Here is a 24543-nt window from a genome sequence, read left to right on the forward strand (position 1 = left end):
AAATGTTCGCTGTTCCCAGCAATGACAATACACTGTCTCCCTAGACTACAGTGCTACCACAAGTTTAATTTGTAGGTGACATGCAAAACCCATGCACCTGTGCAAATGATACAGTCTTTGGATTCCATGTGTAAAGGGACTAAGTAAACCATGTGGAATTTTGTGGGGCACAGGTACTGCTGAATTTCACCTCTGTATTGTTCATACAGAAGTACTTTGCTAATTAAACTTTGGAAATGTAAATAAGATCAAAGTTGGCTCTTGCAAATGGCTGTCTTCCACTATTTTTGCAACCCTTATCTAAACATGCAATGATTCCTGTCCACTTGTTAAAACAAGACCTGTAAGATCACCAAGGAACAACTGGTTCTATACTGACTGAGGGAAACTTTACCACTTTGTTTAAAAAATATCCTAAAATCAAAACCTTTCATAAATTTAAATGGCCATGTATCAATTAATCGAAACTGTATTCCTATAAAAGTCAAAACCAATACATTTTTTTTGAGCTATACAAGTTGAAAGTTTTCAGAAAAATCATGCAGAAAATACAGGGTTCCAATCTACCACCCTATTATTAACACCTTTGTTAATAACATCAGTACTACTGTGGTATACTTACTACAGTTGGTAAAAGCATATTTTTATAATTATATTACTAACTGTTATCCATGATTTACCTTAGGATTCACCATTTGTGTTGTACAGTCCCATGAGTATTCTTTTTAATTTTTATTTTAGTAACATATTGTCACGATCAGGTTCATGTGTCTCCTTGGCCAGGTGGTGGTACCCGTTTGGGCAAGCACTGGCCTGTCTGTGGCTATGAGGGCATTTCATGGACTTAAGTCATGATCACGTTGGCTGCACCCACAGCTGACTGCATTTGTAATCAGCTAAGGGGAGTGTCTCCTGCAATGAGTGATGCTTAATCTAATCAGAGGAAGGCTTTTAAGGAAGGTTCAAAAGAGACAGTTTTCCTCCTGCTTCAGCCAGCCACCCTCTCCTATGGAGTTCATCCAGACTCTTCATCAGAGCTGGTAGCTTCATAGCCCGCCCTACAGACCCTGGACCCCTACGTTCCCACGGTTGCTCAGCCAGCCTCTCCTGAGGGTTTGCTGAAGACCTTCTTTGGAGTTACCAGCTTGCGGCCTGCCCTACAGACCTTGGACTCTACATCCCCATGGTTACATGAGACACTTTCATAAATTTTATATCTACAGATATCTCCTGCTGGTTCAGTTTCTTTAGAGAACCCTAGCTAATACACATACATACAACTTAAAATTTACCCTTTTAACCACATTCAAGTATGTGATTCAGTGCTGCTAATTACCTTCACAACACTGTACTTATTACATCCATCAATTACCAAAATTTTCCCATTACCCCAAACAGAAACTCCATACAATTCAAGTATTAACTCCCTATTCCCCACCCCAACTGGTAACCTACACTCTAGAATCTCTGAGTTTTCTTATTCTTATTATTTCCTATCAGTGATACATACAATATTTGTTCTTTTGTATTTGGCTTATTTCACTCAACATAATGCCTTCAAAGTTCACCTATTGTGTCACAAGTAACAGAACTTCATTCCTTTTTATGGCTGAATAATATTCCAGTGTGTGTGTATATATCACATTTTGTTTATCCATTCATCAGTTGTTCACTTGGGTTGCTTTCATCTTCTGGCTGAGAAATAATGCCACATGACTTTAAGTGTGTAAATATGGGTTCAAGTCCCTGCTTTCAATTTTTGGGGTATAACTGTAATAGAAGTGGAACTGCCTGATTATGCTATAACTTTCTGAGAAATCACCAAACTGTTTTCTACACCAGCTACACCATTTGACATTCCCACCAACAATGAACAAGTGTTCCTATTTCTCCACATTCTCTCCAATACTTGTAATTCTCCATTTTTTAAAACAGTAGCCATACTAGTTGGTATGAAATGGTATCTCACTGTGGTTTTGATTTGCATTCCCCAAATGGCTAATGATATTGAGCATCTTTTCAGTTGCTTATTAACCATCTGTATGTATTCTTTGGAGAGTTATCAATTCAAATCTCTTGTCCATTTTTAAATTGGATTGTTTTTGTCTTTTTGCTGTTGAGTTGAAGGATTTCTTTATATATTTTGGATATTAAACCTCTATTATATGTAGTTTCCAAATATTTTCTCCTATTGTGCAAGATGTCATTTTACTTTCATATTAAAGTCCTCTGATGCACACAAGTTTTTTATTTTGATGAGGTCCCATATATATACTTTTTTCCTTCTGTTGCTTATGCTCTGGGTTGAAGTCTAAGAAATCACTGCCTAACACATGTCTTGAAGATACTTCCCTACATTTTCTTTTAGGAATTTTATAGTTCTGGTTCTTATATTTAGGTCCTTGATCCATTCTGAGTTGATTTTTGTATATGATGTGAGATAGGGGATCCTCCTTCATTCTTTAATATATGGAGATCCAGTTTTCCCTGTACCATTTACTGAAAAGACTGTTAGTTCCCAACTGAGTGGAGTTGGCAGCCTTGCCCCAAATCAACTGGCCATAAAATGAGGGTTGATTTCTGTGCTCTCAAGTTGATTCCATTGGTCTAAATGTCTCCTCTTGTGCCAGTACCATGCTGTTGTTTTGATTACTATAGCACTGTAATAAGTTAAGATTTGGAAGGTGGGCCCTCCAATTTTTTTTTGTTTTTTAAAGATGGCTTTGGCTATTCAAGCTCCTTACTCTTCCATATAAATTAGATGATTGGCTCTTTCATTTCAGTAAAACACTGTTGGAGTTCTGACTGAGATTACACTGAATCTGTCCATCACTTTGGGTATAGTTAGTATCTTAACATTTAATCTTCTAATCAGTGAACACAGAATATTATTCCAATAACTTAGGTCCTCATTGGTTTCTTTTAGCAATATTGTGTAGTTTTCTATGTATAAGCCCTTTACATCCTTGGTTAGATTTATTTCTTGATATTTTCTTCTTTTAGTGTCTATTATAAATAGAATATTTTTCCTTAATTTCTTTTTATTTTTCTTTGCTAGTGTATAGAAATACTACTGACTTTTGGGTATTGATCGTCTATCTGCCATTTTGCTGAATCAAGTTATTTGTTCTATGAGTTTCGTAGATTTTTTTTCCAGGATTTTCTGTATACAGGGCCATGTCATCTGCAAACAGGAAAAGTTTAACTTCTTCCTTTCTAATTTGAATGCCTATTCTTTCTCTCTTGTGTAACTGCTCTTGCTAGAACTTCCAGTACTTTGCCAAATAACAGTGGTTACAGTGTTTTGTTCCTGATCTTAGAAGGAACGCATTCAGTCATTCAACATTAGTATGATGTTAGTTGTGGGTTTTTCATATCCTTTCATCATGTTCAGGAAGTTTCCTTTTATTCCTAGTTTTTAAAGTCTTTTTGTCAAGAAGGGGTGCTGGATTTTGTCAAATGCCTGTTCTGAATCACTTGAGACGATTGTATGGTTGTTTTTTTTTTTTTTTCCTTCTTTCTGTTAATGCAGCATACTGCCTTAATTGATTTTCTTTAGTTGAACCACCTACTAATACCCAGTATCAATCCCACTCAATCACAGTGTGTAATTCTTTTAATGAATTATTGGGTTTACTGTAACAGTATTTTGTTGAGGATTTTTGCATTTAAATTTGTAAGATATTGGCCTATAGTTTTCTTGTGGTGTTTTTATCTGACTTTAGTATGAGGGTAATACTGGTCTCATGAAATGAATTAGGGAATGTTCTCACCTCTTCAATATTTTTGAAAGAGTTTGAGTAGGACTGGTGTTAATTCTTCTCGGAGTCTTTGGTAAAATCTTTGTGTGAAGCCATCTGCTACTGTGTTTTTCTTTGTTGGGAGGTTTTCGATTACCGATTCAAGTAAGTATTGGTTGGGATCTTCTATTTCTTCTTAAATCAGTGTAGGTGGTTTGTGTATTTCTAGAAATTTGTCCACTTCACTTAGGTTATCTAATTTGTTGGCATACAGTTGTTCAGAGCATCTTCTAACAGTTCTTTTTATTTCTGAAGGGTCAGTAGTGATGCCTTAATTTTCATTTCTGATTTTTCTGAAGGGTCAGTAGTGATGCCTTGATTTTCATTTCTGATTTTATTTTTTGTATCCTCACTTTTTTTGTCAGTCTAACTAAAGGTTAGTCAATTTTATTGATCGTTTCAAAGATCCAACTTTTGATTTTGCTGATGCTCTTGCTTCTTTTCATTCTCTATTTCATTTATTTCTGCTCTAATCTTTGTTAGTTCCTTCCTTCTACTTTGGGTTTACTTTGCCCTTTTTCTAGTTCCTCATGTTTTGAGGTTAGATCTGATTTGACATCTTCCTTCTTTTTTAATATAAGCTATAAACTCCCCCCTTAGCACTGCCTTTTCTGAATACCAAAAATTTTGGTATGTTTTCATTTTTATCTGCCTCAAGACACTTACTAATTTTTCTTGTGACTTCTACTTTAACCAACTGCTTATTTAAGAGTACTTTGTTTTAATTTACCATTTGGGAATTTTCTATTTCTCCTTCTGTTATTGAGTTCTACCTTCATTTCATTTTGGTCAGAGAAGATACATGATTTTAATATTTTTGAAATTGAGACTTGTTTGTATCCCAAGGTATGGCCTCTAACCTGGAGAGTGGTCCATGTGTACTTGAGAAGATCTGTTACTGGGTGAAGTATTCTATATACGTCTGATAGGCTTGAACTATACTATTCAAGTCTTGCATTTCTTTAGCAATCTTTTATATAGATCTTCCATCCATTATTGGAAAGTGATGCACTGAAGTCTCTTACTATCAATGTAGAACTGTCAGTTTCCCTTCAAATTTGTCAATATTTGCTTAATATATTTTGGGGCTCTGCTATTACATGTACAGCTATTTATAATTATGTCTTCTTGTTGAGTAGTCTTCTTTATCAGTACATGGTGACTTTCTTTGCACCTTGTTAACAGTTTTTGACACATTCTATTTTCTCTGATATTAGTGTAGCTACCCCAGCTATCTTTTAGTTACTTCCATGGTAAATTTTTTTCCATCCTTTCACTTTCTACCCATGTTATTGTTAATTAAAGTGAGTTTCTTGAAAAAAGCATATAGTTAGGGCATACTTTTTGGGGGTGGGGTGGGAGGAGGGGTGCATGGCCTCCCACACAGTGGGCAAGCAATCTACCACTAAACCACCTGTGCACCCCAGGGCATGCTTTTTATCCATTCTGCAACTTTCTGCCATTTGAGACTGGCAAATTTAATCCATTTATATTCAAAGTAACTACTGATAATTCAGGATTTTATTCTGCCATTTTGCTATTAGTCATTGTAAGTTGTATACCTTTTTGTCCCTCCATTCTTCTGTTAATTAGATTTTTTGTATTGTACCATATTGAGTCCCTTTTCATTTATTTCTGGATATATTTTTCATATATTTTCCTTGTGGTTGCTATGGGGTTAAAATTTAACATCCTAAATATATAATAATATTTAGTTTGATACCAACTTGACTTGACTTCAATAACATACACATACCCTGTTCCTTTACCCCTTCATCCCACCTTTTATTGTACTTGTTACAAATTATATCTTTGTACATTTCCTATTTGTCTTGTAATGTTTTGTGGTACACTATACATTTTAATATTTAAAAATGTTAACTCTGGGATTTAGGTCCTGGAATATCTGTTTCTTGTGTTTGGAGCTAGTGATATCACAGAGATTTTCCTGATTGTCAGAAGCTAATAAAACCAAGCAGGCCTATGTAAATACCTTTCACAGTCTTTGCAGATTGGCTAGTCCTCTCCATTAGTGTTCAGCCCTGCTCCTATAAAGCAGACCAGCCAAAAGCAAATGCAAAGTGCTGGGTCTTCCCTTTCTTTTCCAAGTTTCTGTCCTCTCCTGGGCTTGTGCTTCCTAGTGGCCTTAGGAGCTCCTCTCTCTACAAGAATTTGTCCCCTGTACTCACTAAGAAACAGAACTTCTCCTTCTACCAAGCATTCCACTCAAAAATTAAAGGAGATAAGCCTTCGTTCAAGGCCACCCAACTCGGCCATTCCTTATTCTGCTTTTGCTGCCTTAAACTACTTTTTCCTAGATGGCAAAATCTGGGATGGGATGCATGCAAAAGAGGAGCTTCCTATCCTAGCACCAGAATGCTACACCAAGCAGACATAGCATTCTGCTTTATTTTATATATTTTGTTAAATTCCTTAAATAAAATTCAAATAAAAAATTATGGTGCCTTTATGTGTAAACGTAATATGCAAAACAGACATGTTCCCATACATGAAACTTCAGCTTGCTCCCCATTCCCCCACCCTGGCTCTTATTTTAATTCCAAGTGTCAGGAAATTCTGATTTTATAGTAGGGCTAAAAGGGGCAGAAGTTAGCAGTATAGAATTGAACAAAGCCCAAAATCTCAGGTCTGAATTATTGGGTAATCAGACAAAGGAATCTCTGGATTGTGAATTCTCTAACAGCAAAAGGGAGTTCAAGAGGATGCCACCAAGAGATGATCAAGCACACTCAGAAAGTTTTACACAAAAGTCAGAAATCCTGTTACACAAAAGTTCAGAAACCCTGTTGACTGATGACAAGACTCCCATCTAAGTTCTCAGCTATTTTGGTAAAAGCAAATATACCTTATTTCTTTCTAAATCCGATGGCTGAAGCGCTCCATTCTCAAGATTCTTTGGATCTTTTTCTCGGATTGTGAAGATCCAGTCCCCAGAGTCACTGCCTCCGGCCGCCTGGCCATCTGTCTCCCTTAAAACAGAAATCCAGGTGAGTTCCATCAATACCAAATAGGTCCTATGGGGGGAACTGAGACCATCTGGGGAAGGCAAACCAATAGTACTCTAAATTTCCTATCTCCAAGTCCAACTGTGTGCTCAACGTTACCCATCAGACTTCACATTGCCTTCTTCAACTCACGCCCCCTATCCTCCAGAACTACTTCCCATCTTCTCCACTCCCCACAAACCATGCCCCATCCCATCCCATCCTCTTCAATTTTGAAAAGCAGACTCTGCCTCCTCACAGAGAAAAGAGAGATCACCAAGATGCAGTTTCTGTAACTTTCCACTCCCAGTCATACAAATGTGCCAGGATTTGTAAACCTGTCCTTTCTTCCCACTAAAAGGGACAGAGTAATCTCTTCTATAGAATAATCTCTCCACCCTCTGCTCACAGTCCCCTACTTTTACATACTTCATGTACTTTCCTTCCTCTCACCTTATGAGAAAAAACAATCTTTCCTTAATCCAGCCTCTCCTCCAGCTACAGCTCTGACCCTCTTGGCCACATTTCTTAGATATGTTATCTATATTCATTGCTTCCATTCTTTAGCTTCTGCTCATCCCCAAACCCACGCCAATCCCTATGTCCCTCAAACTACTATCACCACAGTCACCAAAAGTCAACACATCACTATATAAGTGAGTTTACTGTTTGGTCTTTATACTGTTTGAACTCTCAGCAGCAAATAGTCCTGCTGATTATCCCCCTCCTTCTCTAAAGAGCCTCCCCAACTCCTATGGCCACCTATGCCTAGATCGCCAGGCCACAACTTTTCACAAATTCTGCTTGATCCCTTATGCTGTGCCCCCTAAGGTTTGGGTCTAAGACTCAGGCCCTCCTCACTCTTCTTATACACTCTGAATGACACCATTCAGTCTCATAGCTCCAATTACTATTTATATAGTGATGACTTCTAAATTTGTACCATCTGCCAGGACAGCTCACTCTCACTTGAACTCCAAGCCTCTGTATGCAGTATTAAACTGGTCCTCATCTCTTAAATATCCTGTAAGCAAGTCCAAACTCAACATGCACAACACTGAACTCATCTTCTTTACCCCAGCCTCCTTTCCAGTACTGTCATCTCAGTAAGAAGCACATCACCTATCAAGTTTCTGAAGCCTGAAATTTCATCTCTTTATCCAACACCATCACCATGTTTTAAATCTCTCAATTTTTTTTTTAAATTTTTCAGCCTTACTGCTACCATTCTAATTCAAGCCCTCATAAATGTTCAACTGCATTACTCTGACAACTTCCTAGATCAGTGCTTCTCAATCTTGGCTGCACGTAAGAATCATCTATCTGGTCACCTTTAAAATACACTTTGGGTCCAGTTCCCAGAAATTCAGGTTTTACTGCTCTGGAATTTAGACCTGGGCTATGGTTCATTTAACTTCTGGCAGGTGCAAAGGAGAACACATGAGGGATTAGATTTGGAGCACTTCAATACAGGATACTTTGCTAATTGCTTCCTTTATTCCTTCTTTCATTCTGGAGCAGTCAATTCAGCCTTCCTTACCCATGAAGTATTTAATTTGTTCCTATATCCAATTTGCCTCTTCAGCTAACGGAGCACCTTAAAAATTAACTTTTATTAATTTTCTAGTATGGGGCTTTTACAACACCACACACATAATAGAACACAGAATCACAAAAACATAAGTTTAAATGCTTTAAAAAAGTGAATTTTGAGAGTTAAATTTGAGAACAAAGGTTATCAGGAGATAGACGGTAGAGACTAGTCATTTGATGCTGAAGGAGTACAGAATGTTCAGGAGGACTGACTGTAAAGATCCAGAAATGGATAGCACAATATCATCTGAAGGTAGCACAACAATGTAAGTACACAGAAAGAAGCTGAGTGTGAGTATGGCTGAATGAGGAGGGCTCGGGGTAGGTACATGTGAAGGAAAGCCAGAGAATAAAGATTATTAAGATATAACTTAGCGATGCCTAGAATGAACAAGGATGGTGATTAAATGCCTCATCAAAATTGTGGTGGTGAAGGCACGGCAATGTGATTATACCGAGAACCACTGATTTTGTACTTGGTTTGGATAGCATGATGTGTGAATAAAACTGTTTATAAAAATGAACAGACGGCAGGCCACCATGGCTCAGCAGGCAGCGTTCTCGTCTACCATGCCAGAGATCCGGGTTCGATTTCCAGCGCCGGCCCATGAGGAAAAAATAGACTGGTGTGTGTGTGTGTGTGTGTGGGGGGGGGGGGGGGTGCGAGGGTAGTTCAGTGGTAGAATTCCCACCTGCCATGCAGGAGACCCAGGTTCAATTCCCAGCCCATGCACGTCCCCAAAACAAGCAAACGAAAAGCCAAACAAAAATTCAACAAATGGTGCTGCAATAAGGGGATACTCACATGGAAAAAGAATAAAATGTGACCCCCGCCATATAGCATACAAAGAAAAAAAAAGTGAACAGAGAGATATAAGTGCTGAAAAAACTGTAGAGAGATGTACCTATTCACTGTTGGGAGGGACTAGAGTGGTGCAGCCCCTCTGGAGGGCAGTGTGGTGGCTCCACAGGAGGCAAGGGGTAGGGCTGCTGTATGATCCTGCAACCCCATAGTTAGTTGTATACTTGGAGGAACTGAGGGTATCCAAACTGGTTTTTACAGTGGCAGTGTTCACGAACTGCAGTGGGTGGAGGTGGCCTAAGGGTGTGTCACTGAAGACTAGGAGGGGGAACTGTGGTGTTTACATACAATGAACTATTGAGCAACTGCAAGAAGGAATTAAATATCCAGGCATGCAACTAGGTGAATGAACCTTGAGGACAGTATTTTGAGTGAAGCCAGAAAGGAAAAGACATATTATAATGCCTCAATGAAATGGACTAACTATAACCTGCAAACTCTCAGAATTGAATTTGAGAGCCCAGGTTATCAGACTGGGGCCTAATGCAAAGGTTTCTAGATTGTAAATTCTTACAGCAGTCGCATCTACTCTGGAGTTGTAATTGTTATTTCAAAATTCTGAGATGTTGAGCTCTTTGTGCATAACCTGGCCATTTTGGGAATTTGTGTGATACCTGAGACTCGGAGCTAGAGTTCTGCAGCTATGAAAGTCAGCCTTACCCCATACAGCAACTGTTAAAAACACTGAAAAAGTGATCAGACTTCAGAGATATGAATGAGGCTGATCTGGGTAGGACTAAGGTAGATCAGAATAAGGAAAGAGGATAATATTGACAGTACTTTAAAACTTCAACTTCTTTGTGAAACCAAGGAAGTGATGTTTATTTGGTACAACATTTATATCAGTAGCACGCTAATTTAATTTGTAGTCAAGCTTCTTTGAACACTGTAATTACATGGAAACATAAATAGGGAGTGAGATCTTGTTGATTTGTACAGGTTGGTGTGATGCCCCAATACATCCCAGAATAAACTGGGCAGAAGATTAAAAAGTATCTGCAAAGTCCCCTTGAGGGACTGGGAGAAAAGACGGAAATATTAAACTTCTGCACCCAGGGAAGACCTGATATTCTTGCCAATTTGATGGGCAAGCCCTCAATCTCGGGCTTGCCCTTATAAAACTTATTCCTGCGAAAGAGAAACTAAACCTAATTATGATTACACCTAAGAGTCACACCCAGAGAATCTCTTTTACTGGTCTGATGTAGTCTCTCTCTAAGTGAACTCAGCAGAACTCACTGCCCTCCCCACTACATGGGACATGACTTTCAGGGGTGTAAGTCTCGCTGGCAACATGGGACATGACTCCTGGGCCTGAGCCTGGCCCTGGCATCATGGGAATGAGAAAGCCTTCTCGACAAAAAAGTACAAGAGAAATGAAAAATAATAATTAAAAAGTTGCAGTGGGTAAGAGATTTCAAGTAGAGCTGAGGTCTTTCTGGAGGTTATTCTTATGCATTATCTACTATAGAGCTTTTAAGGTATGAACATGTGAGTGTGAAAACCTTGTGACTGGCAATCCCTTTATCCAGTGTATGGACAGATGAGTAAGAAAAAATAATAATAAAATAAATAAATAATAATAAGGGGAGATAGGAGGTATGAGATACTCTGGGTGTTGTTTTTACTATTATTTTTATTCTTATTTGTATTGTTTTTGTAGTAATGAAAATGTTCAAAAATCAGCTGTAATAATGAATGCATAGCTTTTTGATGATCTTGTAAATCACTGATTGTACATTTTGGATGATTATGTCTCAAAAAAATCCCTGAAGAAAAAAGTATATTTAAAGCAATTTCATCTCATCAGTACCCTAGGCAAAGAATGTAAAATGGGGGGCGGGGGGAAGAACCCAGGTCAAGTTCTGTGTGCCTGGCTTTCTACCACACAATTCTTCCTCAGATAAGCTCTATTCGTGACAGCAAGAGGGTGAAAGACTACCAAACAGACCCACATGGCATCTATCACAACAATCATGTCAACCTGGATTATCTGCTGCCAAGCACAAGATCATGAAAAGCAATATTTTCGGCTCTGTGGACATTGAACTTTCAGATCTCTTAAAGGCTGGACAGCTCATAGAAGGAAGCATTTAATATGTGTTCACTTGGCACAATTTTAACTATCTGCCCATGGAAATCCCACAAAAGAAAAAGCTGAATAAGGCTGTACACTCATACATGCAGGTATATAAGATCTGCCAAACATCATAGGGAAGAAGTAGATAGAAATTCAAATACCCTGGAAAAAGTATAAAACCCACAAGATGGCATCTTCTATTGATAACTAAAATGCCTCTTACTGAAAGTAGAAGGAGTATGTCAGTCATGTTTTACTCACAGGGCACCCTGTACCTGAAAACAAGTCACTGTATATTTAGAGTTAAGCCACAGCTACCTGTGAGAATGCATGGAGCTTTTTGTATGTAGGTATTCTCTATGTCCTTGAACATGGCCAATTATACACTCATGTGGAGATATCACTTTGAATTTTAGTAAACCATAGCATCCTACTCCTTTTCCCCTTTAAAAATGCCTGGGGTCCAGTCTGTCCCTGAGAGCACTGTGGTATCATGGAAGTCTTTTCCTCATCTCCAGCCTTCCTTCAAGTCATAACTTAAGGCTTCATGTGGTTTAGAACTTCAAAGGTACATCTTATAAATTCAATTCTCTCTTTAGTGTGGGCTGAAAGAAATATCAGTATATCGATCAAACCTTCTACAAGGAAACTAGTGCATGTCATATTTAGACCACTTTCAGAAACTGAAATATTTTCCAAATAGAGAAACTCATGCATACGTGCATGCACATGCCAAAGGGACAAGGGCGTCCCACACACCGCCTACTGTGAAGGGCAGACTCACGTATCTGAATCTTCAGAGCTGGAGTCGTCGTGGCTCTGCTCAGCCTTCCATCTCTTGTACCTATCAATGAGCTCAGTCAAGTAAGACGTTTTCTTTGCATTGCGCATTATGAACTTGTGCTTCAATAACTCCTTAGCAGTAGGCCTCTGGAAAACAAGCAAACCAAAAAGACCAAGATGAGATGACATTTGCTACAATGTACTCGACTACTCCAGAGGGCAGGATTCTGCCTTAAGACATCAAAGAACCACACTGATTTGTAAGGATCAAGTTCTACCATAAAGGGTTTTCTTTTTCCCTGATGACTTATTCAGAGTTCAGCACCTGTGGTTGGGACTAGGTATACGGTGGTGAAAGTTGACATTTACTATCTAATGGGGGTGCTTAGCCTTTGCAAGTAACAATTCAATAAAAGCAAGAGAACTACCCCCAGAAAAATTATTTACATGGAACATTTTACATAGAATTTCTCAGGGATCATTCAAGAAAGCTAGAACATACCTCCTTGTTCTTATCACAAATTCTGGCAGGAAAGGACATATATGCTCTACATTAAATTGTTAAGTTTCTATGTGAATGTTTGGCCCCCCAAAATTAAAGAAAATAAAATAATTCAAATTAATCTAAAAGAAATAAGGAAGGAACCAGTAGAAACTTTTTTTCTTGGATGCTGAAAGAATACCTGAAGTACCTTAGTGATCAACTTTGCCAATTTAGAAATGCTAGTTTCTCAGATCTGTAGCTTCCCTCGTGGTTAGGAGACGAGGACTTCATTCTGGCCCTGGGCTCCACATGGCCACAGCCAAACACTGCACTGCTCTGCCCTTGAAGATGGCAAACTCAATTACAGGGAGCATGCTTGCCAAGGAAGCAGAAACAGCCCAAACTGGAATAGGCAGCAGGGAAGCACAAACATTGAGTAAGACTGAGTACCCACTTACTCTAAACTACTAAAAAAAAGTTACGCATATTTCTCAAATTCAAGCTTGTGAAAATCCTGCATCTCATCAGGTATTTACTGGCTTTCCATGTAAAACTGAAATATCTCCAAAGTGCCTATGATTTTAGCTTCTTATCCTTCTCTTCTGTACATGTGGGGTCAGGGTAGGAGTGGAGATGCATGCACTAGACAAGTGAACAGACAGGAGAAATCTTTTTGTAATCAGAAGATGTGCATATCAAGCCATGCACATTATCTTTCTTGGGTGCTGGCTTGCAGAGGCTAGGAATAAACATCATGACAAGACTCTCAGTATCATGGATATGTACAACAGTACCACCCTCTACAACCTGGTGTTTGATAAATTAACAAAATATTCGACTGGTGAGCCTGGGCTGCATCACCAACAGGTACTTAGAAAATGCTATACGCCCTGTCTTACTCCTTTATCAGACCTGGCATCATGCTAGAAAACTATGGAGCTCTTATAAGACTAACCACCTATTTTAATATGAGAGTTGTCCTTACAGCTAACTCCGCTGGAAAATGCAGCAACAGAACAGGTGCTATACGTTATGTCAAAATACACACAGAACCTCAAAGGAAATGTCTTAATTTGGTGAGAAATTAGGCTAAAGATATGTAGTCATTACTGCTAAACAGCTTTGTCAGAGTCAAACATAAAAAAAGAGAAAAGAAGACAGGAAAAAGGCAAGATGGGGAGATTTATTATTTTATTTGATTTTTCTTTCCTAAGGCGTGTCAACTGGAAATTAAAAACATTTACTTTAAAGACATAATTAGCCATTATTTTTTCAGACTAGCCTTTGGCATTACAAAAAACAGCTTAGTTTAGAGCCTGACCTTCCTCCAAAATTTAAGAGTCTGTGTATACTAAGGAGAATATTCTTCGAGCCCAACAAGTAAAGATAGACAAGAAAATCTAAAAGGAAATGTCAATTTTAATGCTTAAAAAAGAAAAAAAGAACAACTATAAAAACACGTTTGGCTTCAAAAAACAAATCATACTAAAAAAAAAGAAAAATAAATAGGAACATCATAAAGTCAGTTGTAATAGCAGGACCCTTCCCACCCCATCCCCCACCCCCACAAAATGAACAAATGAATATTTGGATCATTCTCCTGAAAAGATGGACTATAAGAATTAATAGTATTCTTTCTAGATGTTTTATAAAACACAACAACTATAGTTGTGTGCAGCTGCAGAGAAGACTTCAGGTGAACTCCTAATGATGACGTCATCTTTCATTCAAAGCTTACACTGACCAAAGGCTAAACTGCAACCATAGTTTTCTGCAGTTTAAGTTTCTTGGGAGAAAGAAGCAGGACTACAGTGTGTGTAGGACTCAAGGGTTCATCAACACCACTCTCACCAATGACATTTACAATTTCTTCACAGAAATCTTTGCCATGGCCAGTAGCACCAAGAAAATATTCTCCTAGCTAAGGCCATCTTCCTTCATTTCTGAACTATTTGACTTTTCTTGTCCCAAATTTCCTGGCGACTAAAGAAAATACAATGAGATATTTCTAAACAAAGTCAAACCACACATGAAAAGATGCCCATTTTTATCCTTGTAACTTACAAAGCTTGGCTCCTTATTCAAACAGGCCTCCACAAACTCCTTGAGAGGTTTGCTATAGTTTCCTTCCAACGTTGGTGGGTTGTTCTTTGGAATGAGGAATAAAACCTTCATGGGATGCAGCTCAGAGTGAGGTGGCTCCCCTTTTGCAAGTTCTATAGCTGTTATGCCCAGGGACCAGATGTCTGCCTGCAAAAGCCAAAACCATCTTTAGAGATACCAAGCAGGAATAAACTCAGATAAATATACTTAGAAAAGGAACGGATAATACAGATTAATGTACTGCTAAGGTTTTGAAAAAGAGCTATTCTTAACTGAAAATAAAGAAGATAAACTCTTGGCATGATTTCTAAGTTGGCAAAGCACAGGAGAAAATTTTAACTATTAATATTAAGCACTTTCTGCCTATATACTAGGAAGACTTTTATGATTATCCCTACTGTATTCACTGTTGACTGGGTGAGGTATCTGCCGCAAAGTCCTGAAGTCAACGGGATAACTCGAAATGAGCAGAGACAACAGGCCCGGAATGGGGATCAGCGCACGTGGGCCCCACATGCACCACACACCAGCCCCAGACTGAGAGCAGTGCTGGTCTCAGAGGCTTGGGCTTAAACACCAGCTCTACAGCCAGAGAGTCATGGGACATTAGATAAAACACCTAAACTCCTGAGCCTCAGTTTCCTTCATCTATAAAATGGGAATAACAGGACGGTTGTGGAAGATACTTTGTAGTGCCTACCGCTTTTTAAAAATCTGCTTACTATGAAAAGTTTCAAACATACAAAGAAAATGTATGTTTGAACAATGTGATGCATCCCCTATATACTCGTCACATGGGTTAAATTAACATTTACCATAAAGGCTTCATTTCACCACAAAGGCTTCATTTCTTTTTTTGCCCTAGCATTTTCTAAAATCAATCAGATGCTATACTTTCCCCCGTGTATTTCAATATACAAACTTAAGGACTTTTTACTACATCCAACACCTAAAAATAATAGTTAATTCCTTAATATCACGTAATAATTAAAACTTCTCAACCAATCAAAAAAGCTTTATCAAGGTTAATTTGTTTGAATCAGGATTCTAGACAAGGTCGACACATTTTCGTTGGTTAAGATCACCCGAGGCTCTTTCATCTAAACTGTCTACTCCCCAGTCCCATCGACTTGACTGATGAAGAAACCAAGCGCCAGTTTCTGGATTTGTCTGATGGTTTCTTCCTGGTGCCATTTAATGTGTTTCTCTAGCTCTTGTACTCCTGTTAAATGCAAATTAAATTAAGAGGCTTGGTTAGATTATTTCTGGCAGGAATACTTTTCATATGGGCTACACCTGGGGTATGGGGTCCAGTTGCCTGACCCCAACCTGCCCAGCTTGCACTTCTGGCAACTATCACTTGAGTGAATGAATGAATTCCTTAAAACTGTATTGTAACTGAAAAAAGCAGGGCACTGGTAGAGAATTCAACAACTAATGAGACTTTGTTAACAGCTAATACCAATCCCTAGAGAACCAGGTAGAAGCTGAAAATGAAGCTACTGTGATAGGGAGGAAAAAAAAACTTCAGGCTAATACAACTTAGACTGCTCTTATCATTATGTATTGAAAAATCCATCATATTCCAAGAAATGAGTTAGAACCTGGCAAATTTCTCATGCTCACACTATAAGACAAAAAACTTTGAAATTTCATTTGGGTCTCTGCAGGATCCAGACATCTTTAATGGCATGACGAGGACTCGAAGTTCTGTTTGCTTGGAGTGTCCTCACAGCCTTGTTAGACTCTCCCACAGCCCAGCTTTTGGTGAGACTGACACCTACAGCATGTTCTGTTTTGCTCTGTTTTCAGTGAGGATGGAGAGTAAATAGTCTGCAAGACTTGCACTGAATTCTTGGTACTAAATTCTTATGTTTAAGGCATCAGTCTTAGAACATCAGTAATATTCTTAATTTCCTTCCCTCTACCATGTATACTCCTTCATTTTACAATGCGTATTATTATTTTAAGAAATTCAGCAGAATGTTATTATTCCAGAATTCCTCAAACCAAGGATAAAGACAAGGGTACATCAGAGTGTACTCACAGGTAAGCATTTATAGCAACTGTGGCAGTGGCAGGAATATGTTAGTAAGAAAGCAGGTAAAAGGAGAGAGGATAAGGTACAAGAAGAGAAGAGGAAAAAATGATAGATGGCATGATTCTTGAATGGCAGTGTTCTTTACACAATGGGTTGCTTTCTGAAGTCTGTGCAACTTCACATCTGTGTGCCTACTCCAGCCCCCTTGGCATTTCATCAGAGCTGCTGCTGTCTGCAAGGCCTGCTGCTCAGCACCAGTCTGCTCCTCAGACATACAGATACAGGGTCTTTGTCCTACTGATCTCTGGCATATGAACCTCCAGCATTAGAAATAAACACATTCTGGGACTACAAAGCCCCACAATCCTCCAGGTCAGACAATAAGCAGATAGTTTGCAAGACAATGAGGAAAATGGCACGAGCATCCAGATAACCAATACATATGAATTTAAAGAGACAGAAAACCACCTTTTTGGGCCTGTTTTGAAGATAAATCTGGCAATCACCCAAGTTAAGGTCTCCAGAGAAGGGGCACAGGCAACACCCAGGTCCTGCCTTCCCCTGGAAGGGTTGCAAGTAGAGCATCATCAAGACAAAACTTGCACCATCTTCCCAGTCAGCCAAGCCAGAAGAACGAATGTTACCCTACCTCCTCGTTATTCTTCTTCAGATCCTACTAAATCCAACCAGGTGCCAGCTGTGTGGCTCCTTATCTTCCAGCACCTCTTCCCCCCATCCCCTCTACCTCTTTTGCCACTGGCTGAGCTCAGAGTTATCATCTCTCCCCCTGGACTTGTGTGGCCCTGAGAAGCCTTCCAGTCTGAGGGCTCCCTCTTCAGACATCTAACAACACTCTGCTGACTACCTGGGAAACCTGAGACCAGATATGCCACCTGCTGCTCAAAGTCCTTCATTTGCATTTGAATAAATGGTGAGCAAGTTGGCCTCTGTCTCAAAAGTCATAAATATATTCAAACTTGATGAGACCAATAAATTTAAGTTCTAGGAATCTTTCTAATTAAAAAAATTTTAGATTTGGAAAATGGTTATATGTGCCACCCAAAATATTCAAAGCCGTATTATATATGCTCAACCTTAGCTGGATTAAATTACTATGACACATTAATTTAAGGACGTACCATGTGCTCAGTGATGATAACAGAGTCTCGTACAAATGTAATTAAGTTTGTCTAGTAACACCTCTAAGGAATACGGCAGCAGACGCAGAACATGGCTCTGGATTATAAAATAAAACCTGCATGTGACATGGATTACAAATAAATCAATCACAGGGGTAACAAATATTAAAATAAGTTTAGTAGATTGAAATGCTAGTGATCAATGAAAGGGAGGGGTAAGGGGTACGGTATGTATAAAATTTTTTCTGTTTTCTTTTTATTTCTTTTTCTGAATTGATGCAAATATTCTAAGAAATGATCACGATGATGAATGTACAACCATGTGATGAAAAAAAAAAAGATGCTACTGCTATAGTAAAGGGTCCTAAATAGTAAAAAAAAAAAAAAAAAAAAAAAAAAAAAAAAAAAGAGAGAAAGAAAGAAAAGAAGGAACCATTTCGGGAAAAGCTTGAGAACCACCAAAACTAATGGAGCCAACAGAAGGGACAGAGCCCCAGGGAAGCCACTGAAGAGTCCTGGAGAGAAAGCCAGTAGACGCCTCCAGGTATCTTTCCAGATGAAAAAGAAACCCCAAATGTCATCAGTCTCTTTGAACCAAAGTATCTTTCTTTGGATGCCTTTAGTTTGGACATATTTAGAGCCTTGCCTTAATTTGGATATCTTCATGGCCTTAGAACTATAACTTGCAGCTTAATAAAGTCCCCTTTTTAAAAGCCAAAAAAACCCTTGCAGATGAGAAGGGCCATCACCTTCCAGAACAGTTAAAACGGCACAGACTTGCCGTCTCCAGGCTGTGGCCCTTGTGAACTGGACTGTGTGGAGCACCCTTCTGGCCTGGCAGAATCCAATGCACCGGAAACTCGCAAAAAGGATCTTCTCATTTAAAACTGAAATCCAGTTACCATCCAAGAACAAGCGCAGGGCTCACATCTCCTCCCTTGCACAGGAACAGGTGAGCAAGCCCCGATCTGTATTAGGGTATGCGGTATATGATGGTTTAGGATGACTAACGGCAAAAGCTGTAACAGTAGACCATGTTGCCCTAGTTTGTAGGGAACAACTTGATGGAATTCATGATGTGTGATGGCAACACCCCCTGAATTGTGTAATTGTACTGTTAAGCTACGAAAAAAAAAGTCTTTTCCACTGGCAAAACATCTCCAACCAACCTGGGGCATAGCCTTCTTCTAAGGGATGGCTGTGGACCTGTGAGCAATATGTTGGCCCTATTCTCCCTATAACTGGACAGAACGTTGTAAGTGGGGACAGCCCTAAGTCCCCGTTACCTTATATGACTCTTTACCCCATACTCCTAGTACCTGGGAAATGGTTAAAGCTAGATATAGAATAAAACGCACTCTCTGGCGGTGCTACCTTTTAACCTTCCACCAAGTGCAGCTGCAAGAGTTACTGAAGAACATGTGGCAGGCAGCATTAGCCAATCACAAACGCCCAAGCACCCGATGATTCCAAAATGGCTGTAACTTTGCTAAACGAAGAAACCACACAGCTTAGAGAAGTAGTTTTATAAAATAGAATGGCCTTAGGGGAAAAAAAAATTTGGCATATAAAGAGGCCCACTTACTGCCACTAAGGAAAGCCATGGAATTAAATACTAAGACATTTTCAAAAGAGAAAAAAAACAGCGATTTTCATTTAAGCCCAAGTTAAAAGCTACAAGGGCAGATGTTTTGAATTGCAGATATTAATTTATGAGCACTTAAAAAACAAAGGACAGTTCTAGGAAGCATACTCCTGCGTGACCACAAAGAATTATTGGTTATTGATGGTCAAGCACTCTTTTAACAATACTGGAGTGGGGGAGATAGTTAATAAACAACAACAACAGGTTCAATAAACTTAGTTACAAATTTGCATATACTGCACAATTTGAGTGGTATAAAAAGGTATATATGAAAAATAACAAGGGATGAATATGGTCCTGGAACAGTGGGGTTGACCACACCTTCAGGACCAAAACAAGGAAAAGACGGGGATGTATAAACAGAAAACAGGATTTTAACAAATGAGTATGATGGCTGAATCACTTTATTAGTGTTCCTTCTGGGCTCCAGTGTTCTGGTGTAGCTAGGAGGACAAATCTGAGATGGCAGAATGGTAGCCCAAGACAAACTCTGGGATCTGTTCTGAAACTACTTGTTGATACAAAGTATGCTTTGAAAATTACTGCTTTTTTTCTTTCTTTGCTTTGTATATCTTTTATACATTACAATAAAAAAAAGTTTTAAAAATAATATAGAAGGTACTATGTATAATCAAAAGAAAGGGGAGAAAAAGTCACAGATAACCTCAAAGTCAAAACATGGTTCAAAATGGATTTAACATAAGTGATGTTAACATCATGATATATTTAATTAGATCCCATATTTAGGAGCACATTTACAAGTATCATACAGATATATAAAAACAGTTTACAAGCACTGAACAGCACATAAATTGCTTTACCTAAAATGGCCAAAACATGACTACCTGCTAAAATAAAGCCCGTTGTGGTATCCAAACTGTGTTCCCTGTGTTCTGATGCCAGAATGGAGCGCATCTGAACAAAGACGCACACAGAGTCAGGGGACGCCGGTCTGCTCACTTCCGTCCCCTACCCTCAGGACTCATCACTCAGAGCTGGGTCTGTTCTACTCACAGAGATGATTTGGGGGCGGGGGTGTAGCACACGGAGGCCACAGCAGTAGGGGACAGTGCAGCAGACATCAACTATACAGATTCAAGAAATAGATCTTCTATCACCACTACGTTTTCCCTTTTCTTTGATGATTTTATATTTTTCCATTACTACATCACCTACGTCCATTTCTTTCCATGATTAAACTGCAAACAGTTATTTCAGAGATGACTGAACACGAAAATACTTTTGCTTGTGCTTGCATAGCAGATCTACAGATATTTTCCTTTTCTTTTCATTTTTTCAGTATTTTCCAGATTATCATTAAAGAGCATTATTTAAAAAGAGATTACTGGCACTGGCCTCTTGGTGTTTACATAATATCCTTTCACTGAACAGGCAAGTCAATTCCTCCGGCCTCATCTCCTACCACATTCATTCCCACAATCACAAACTGAACACAGATATCTCCCCACTTTCCCAACATCTCATCCTTTGAACACCATGGACTCGGTTTGAATGTCCTTCCCCTCACCTTTGAGGGGTCTAAGACTCACATCTATGAAGTCTTACCCAGCTGCCTCTGCCATCCCCTCACTGGGCTCCCAGTGCACTCCCCACCTACCTTTAGAGCATTTAAGGCCCAGAGTTGCAATTACTCATTAAAGATGTAAACTGTTTAACGTGGCACTAAGCACAACTCTGGGGATGAATGAATAAGTACCTAGAAAGCAAAAGGAAACAGGGACAATGTCTTTCCTCAATTCAATCCATTTGCTAATATAACATCATAATCCTACAAAGAAGAGAAAAGATTAAAGTTCTTCAGCCCAAGACCCTGTTTTAGTGTTGAAAGTTGGCGGAGAGTAGAGATATCTCCCCTTGACATCTCCCTCCAAAGTTTGGGGACTTCTTAAAGCCAACCAGGCTTCCCTCAATCACCTTAAGATATTAATAATAACTAAGGTTCTTAAGACATAAGTAAATCACAACTTAGTAATGTCATTTTTAGATTAACAATTAAGAATGAAATCAGCCCTATATGAACACACTCAGGAACACCTGAGCAGTACAGACAAACTCGAGCATTCAGAGATACTGGTTAAAGAAGTTGTTGTTAAATAAGGTTCTAGGTGGATATACAAAATTTTAGTTCAATGAAATGAAGATTCTGTGAGGTAGGTGCAGGTCCCCGCCTTATCCTAGCCAGGCCTTCATCAGAGAGGCAGTGCATCTGCCCCAGGACACGTGACAGAGCACCGAGATCCACCACTGTTAACTGGGCCTCAGTGCCATTACAACACCCAGGGGCATTAGGGCTTTACCTGTAACACCGAGACTAGCGGGAAAAACTGCCTACAAGTACATGCCAGGAAGAGTGGAGAGAAGGACTGGGAAGAAGCTAAGTCTGCAAGCCAGACCGAAGTAACCCCAGGAGTGGCAGTGGACGTCTGAGGGCAGCAGCCATCCGGCCAGGCAGGCCTCCGAGAAGCGTTTCTGGGGAAAGCCAGGGACAGGAAGGCTATCCTCAAAGCTACCCTGAAAACAGCCCTTTGTCAGCCACTGCTTATGACAAAGACTGCCAGGCCAGAGCCAGACCTAATGGGGGTGAGGGGTACATTATTATTTGTAAGACTCCAACCTCTGAAACTCCACTTCTGATAAGCCTCAATACAATTCACAGATACAAGTCTTATCTGCAGCCTCCACACTTCTGAGTCAACAAGCCTGGCAAGTAAATTTCACACGAACATATTCTTGCACGTGATTTCCAGTTACAGGTCGTTGGTTAGGATCCAAGAAAATGAAAGAACTAGTTTTTGACACAAGTCAGAGTAAAAGGTAGTGGTGAGAGGTTAACCAAAAAACGTGATACCTATCTCCTCCTGGCCAAATAGGCAGGCAGTCCCTGTAAGTTTGAGACATATCTTTTAATCTAACTAAAAGAGAATACTGTAACACCTGCCCATCGGATAAGAGATTTCTGATCTTAACAAGAACTCCAGAAAGAAAAGTAGCAAGACTTTATGATGAAGTAAAATAGTACCTCTACTACTCAAGAGACCACCTTCAGCAAAAATCTGGCAGGGTCTTGCACTAGGGAGAGAGTGAGGGGAACAGCTTCAGGCAGCCAGGAAAAAATTTTGAAGAAAAACTTCGAAATGAACAATAATGAGAAATGCCGAGGAAATGTAACATCTGAATCCTGAACCACGGGGGCCACGGTTGATCAGTTAATGTACTAGAAAGTGGAGAAAGGTGGAAAGCTCATCCTAACCAGTGTGGTGTCATTGCATGAGACAAGGAACTTGGATTCTAGCCTCAGGCCTACGAAAATCGAGACACATGAGCTTCGATAAGTGGGCCTCCACTTCAGGTAGACAGAAGAACTGAACACTTCAGATCCTGTTAAATCCTAAAGCAATATAGGACCAGGAAAAGGGCTAACAGCAAAACGGGCTGTGGAGGTAGGAGGCGCTGTGGAGGTAATCCACACAGACAGGCACAGGCTCTAATCCACAACAAACACCAAAAACTAGAGCGCTGCGCTGTCTTGGGGGGCAGAGGGCCTGTCAGTCACTTACTAACGCCTACAAAGCCCTCAGGGGACCCGCAAGTCGCCACAGCCACCACAGTTCTACAGTGAGAAGACCAGGCTCCCTCTCCCCTGTGGGAACCCAGGTACCTGCGACTTCGGCCACAGCCTCCGTGCTTTGTAATAACTTGTGGCTCGCAATGGTGACCTTAGGCCCCAAGGAAAAGTTACCCTGTAGGTCATGTACTGAATTGAAATATTTGTTTACCTAGAAATTTTTGGTTCAGAAAAGCCACTTTTCTAGTGGGCCATGTGGACTTCCTGCTGTGTACAAGCTACCAAAAAGGAGCATTTCGTAAAGGTCCATCCATTAGAGAAATGGTGGTTAAATCAGAGACATCGGAGGCAAAGCATTGTTGGGTTTTTAGCCTATACGGAAAAGTTTAAGAAAGCTGGAAGGCAACTGTGAAAAGAGGAATACAGGGGAAAATTAGGAGAGTGCAAAACATGACAAGTAAAAATGGTTAGAAGAAAGGAATCACGGTTTTTTCTCATGTTGGTAAGGAGCCTCTGGGGAAAATGACCCTAATGGAGAACCAAAAATAAACACAATCTGAAGAATTTACAGTTATCATTAAAGGAACTATTCCTTCCAGATTCTTCTCTTACATTTTTATGCACTCTTGCGCTTACTTTTTTTTTTTCTCGGCACTCATCATTTTTATGTGAAATCACCTTTCTCTGCCTGACCCTTATGTAACACTCAGCGTTCAAGGCCCACCTTCCCCTGTCTTCCACACCATTTGGACCTCAACCACCTTCTGTAGAGACAACTTCCCACACCCAGGACCCAGACCCTCCTGGACACCTCTTCCATTTGTCTTGGCAGGGATCTCAAATTCAGAAAGGCTGAGCTGAATCCTCTCCACCTCCACCTGCAGACATGCTTCTCCCTCAGTGCTCCTCACCACCACGCACCACGTTATCCAAGCTAAATATCTCAGTAATTGTTAGATACATAAAGAAATGGCATTAAATTATGCAGCAACAGACAAAGGAGGAAACTTTTAAATAGAGGCCTAAGAGTTACCGTTACGACTTACATCAGGGTCCACTCCACCTAGACGAGCTGTAAGGTTAAAGGACAAAAAGGAGGGACACTCGCGGCTCAGTGAGCATATGGCGGGACCCCTACCTTTGAGTCGTAGGCTGACTGCTTAATGACCTCGGGCGCCATCCAGAAAGGGGTGCCCACAAAGGTATTTCTTTTTATCTGCGTATCTGTCAGCTGGCCAGCCACGCCGAAATCAGCCAGCTTCACCTCTCCGTGTTCAGAGAGCAGAACGTTGGCAGCTGCAAAACAAAACCTCCTGGCATTATGTACTGGCGTTATGTGTTGCCTGTTCCCGCTCGTCACTTTGGGATCGTCACCTGTGCGCTCCCACCCTGGCTACATCACCACGTGCTTTGCTTCCTGCT

The 24543-nt window shown here is 39.9% G+C and overlaps 1 protein-coding gene and 1 long non-coding RNA gene across 2 annotated transcripts in view; both read right to left on the minus strand.

Annotated features, from left to right (window-relative positions):
- Window positions 1–24543, minus strand: part of STK24 (serine/threonine kinase 24) — a 162061-nt gene that overhangs the window by 8517 nt on the left and 129001 nt on the right. Inside the window, exons 5-8 of the mRNA XM_077158569.1 lie at window positions 24260–24417; window positions 14672–14857; window positions 12125–12270; window positions 6667–6790 (exon numbers count right to left, since the gene is read on the minus strand). Of these exons, the coding sequence (XP_077014684.1) occupies window positions 6667–6790; window positions 12125–12270; window positions 14672–14857; window positions 24260–24417 (614 nt within the window). The remainder of the gene's footprint in view (window positions 1–6666; window positions 6791–12124; window positions 12271–14671; window positions 14858–24259; window positions 24418–24543) is intronic.
- Window positions 3495–6660, minus strand: LOC143681495 (uncharacterized). The gene is made up of 2 exons (XR_013174678.1): window positions 4115–6660; window positions 3495–4070 (listed from the first exon to the last, which is right to left on the minus strand). It is a non-coding gene; the product is annotated as an uncharacterized LOC143681495 (long non-coding RNA).

The sequence above is a fragment of the Tamandua tetradactyla genome, chromosome 4, assembly GCF_023851605.1.
Source record: "Tamandua tetradactyla isolate mTamTet1 chromosome 4, mTamTet1.pri, whole genome shotgun sequence".
NCBI lineage: Eukaryota > Metazoa > Chordata > Mammalia > Pilosa > Myrmecophagidae > Tamandua > Tamandua tetradactyla.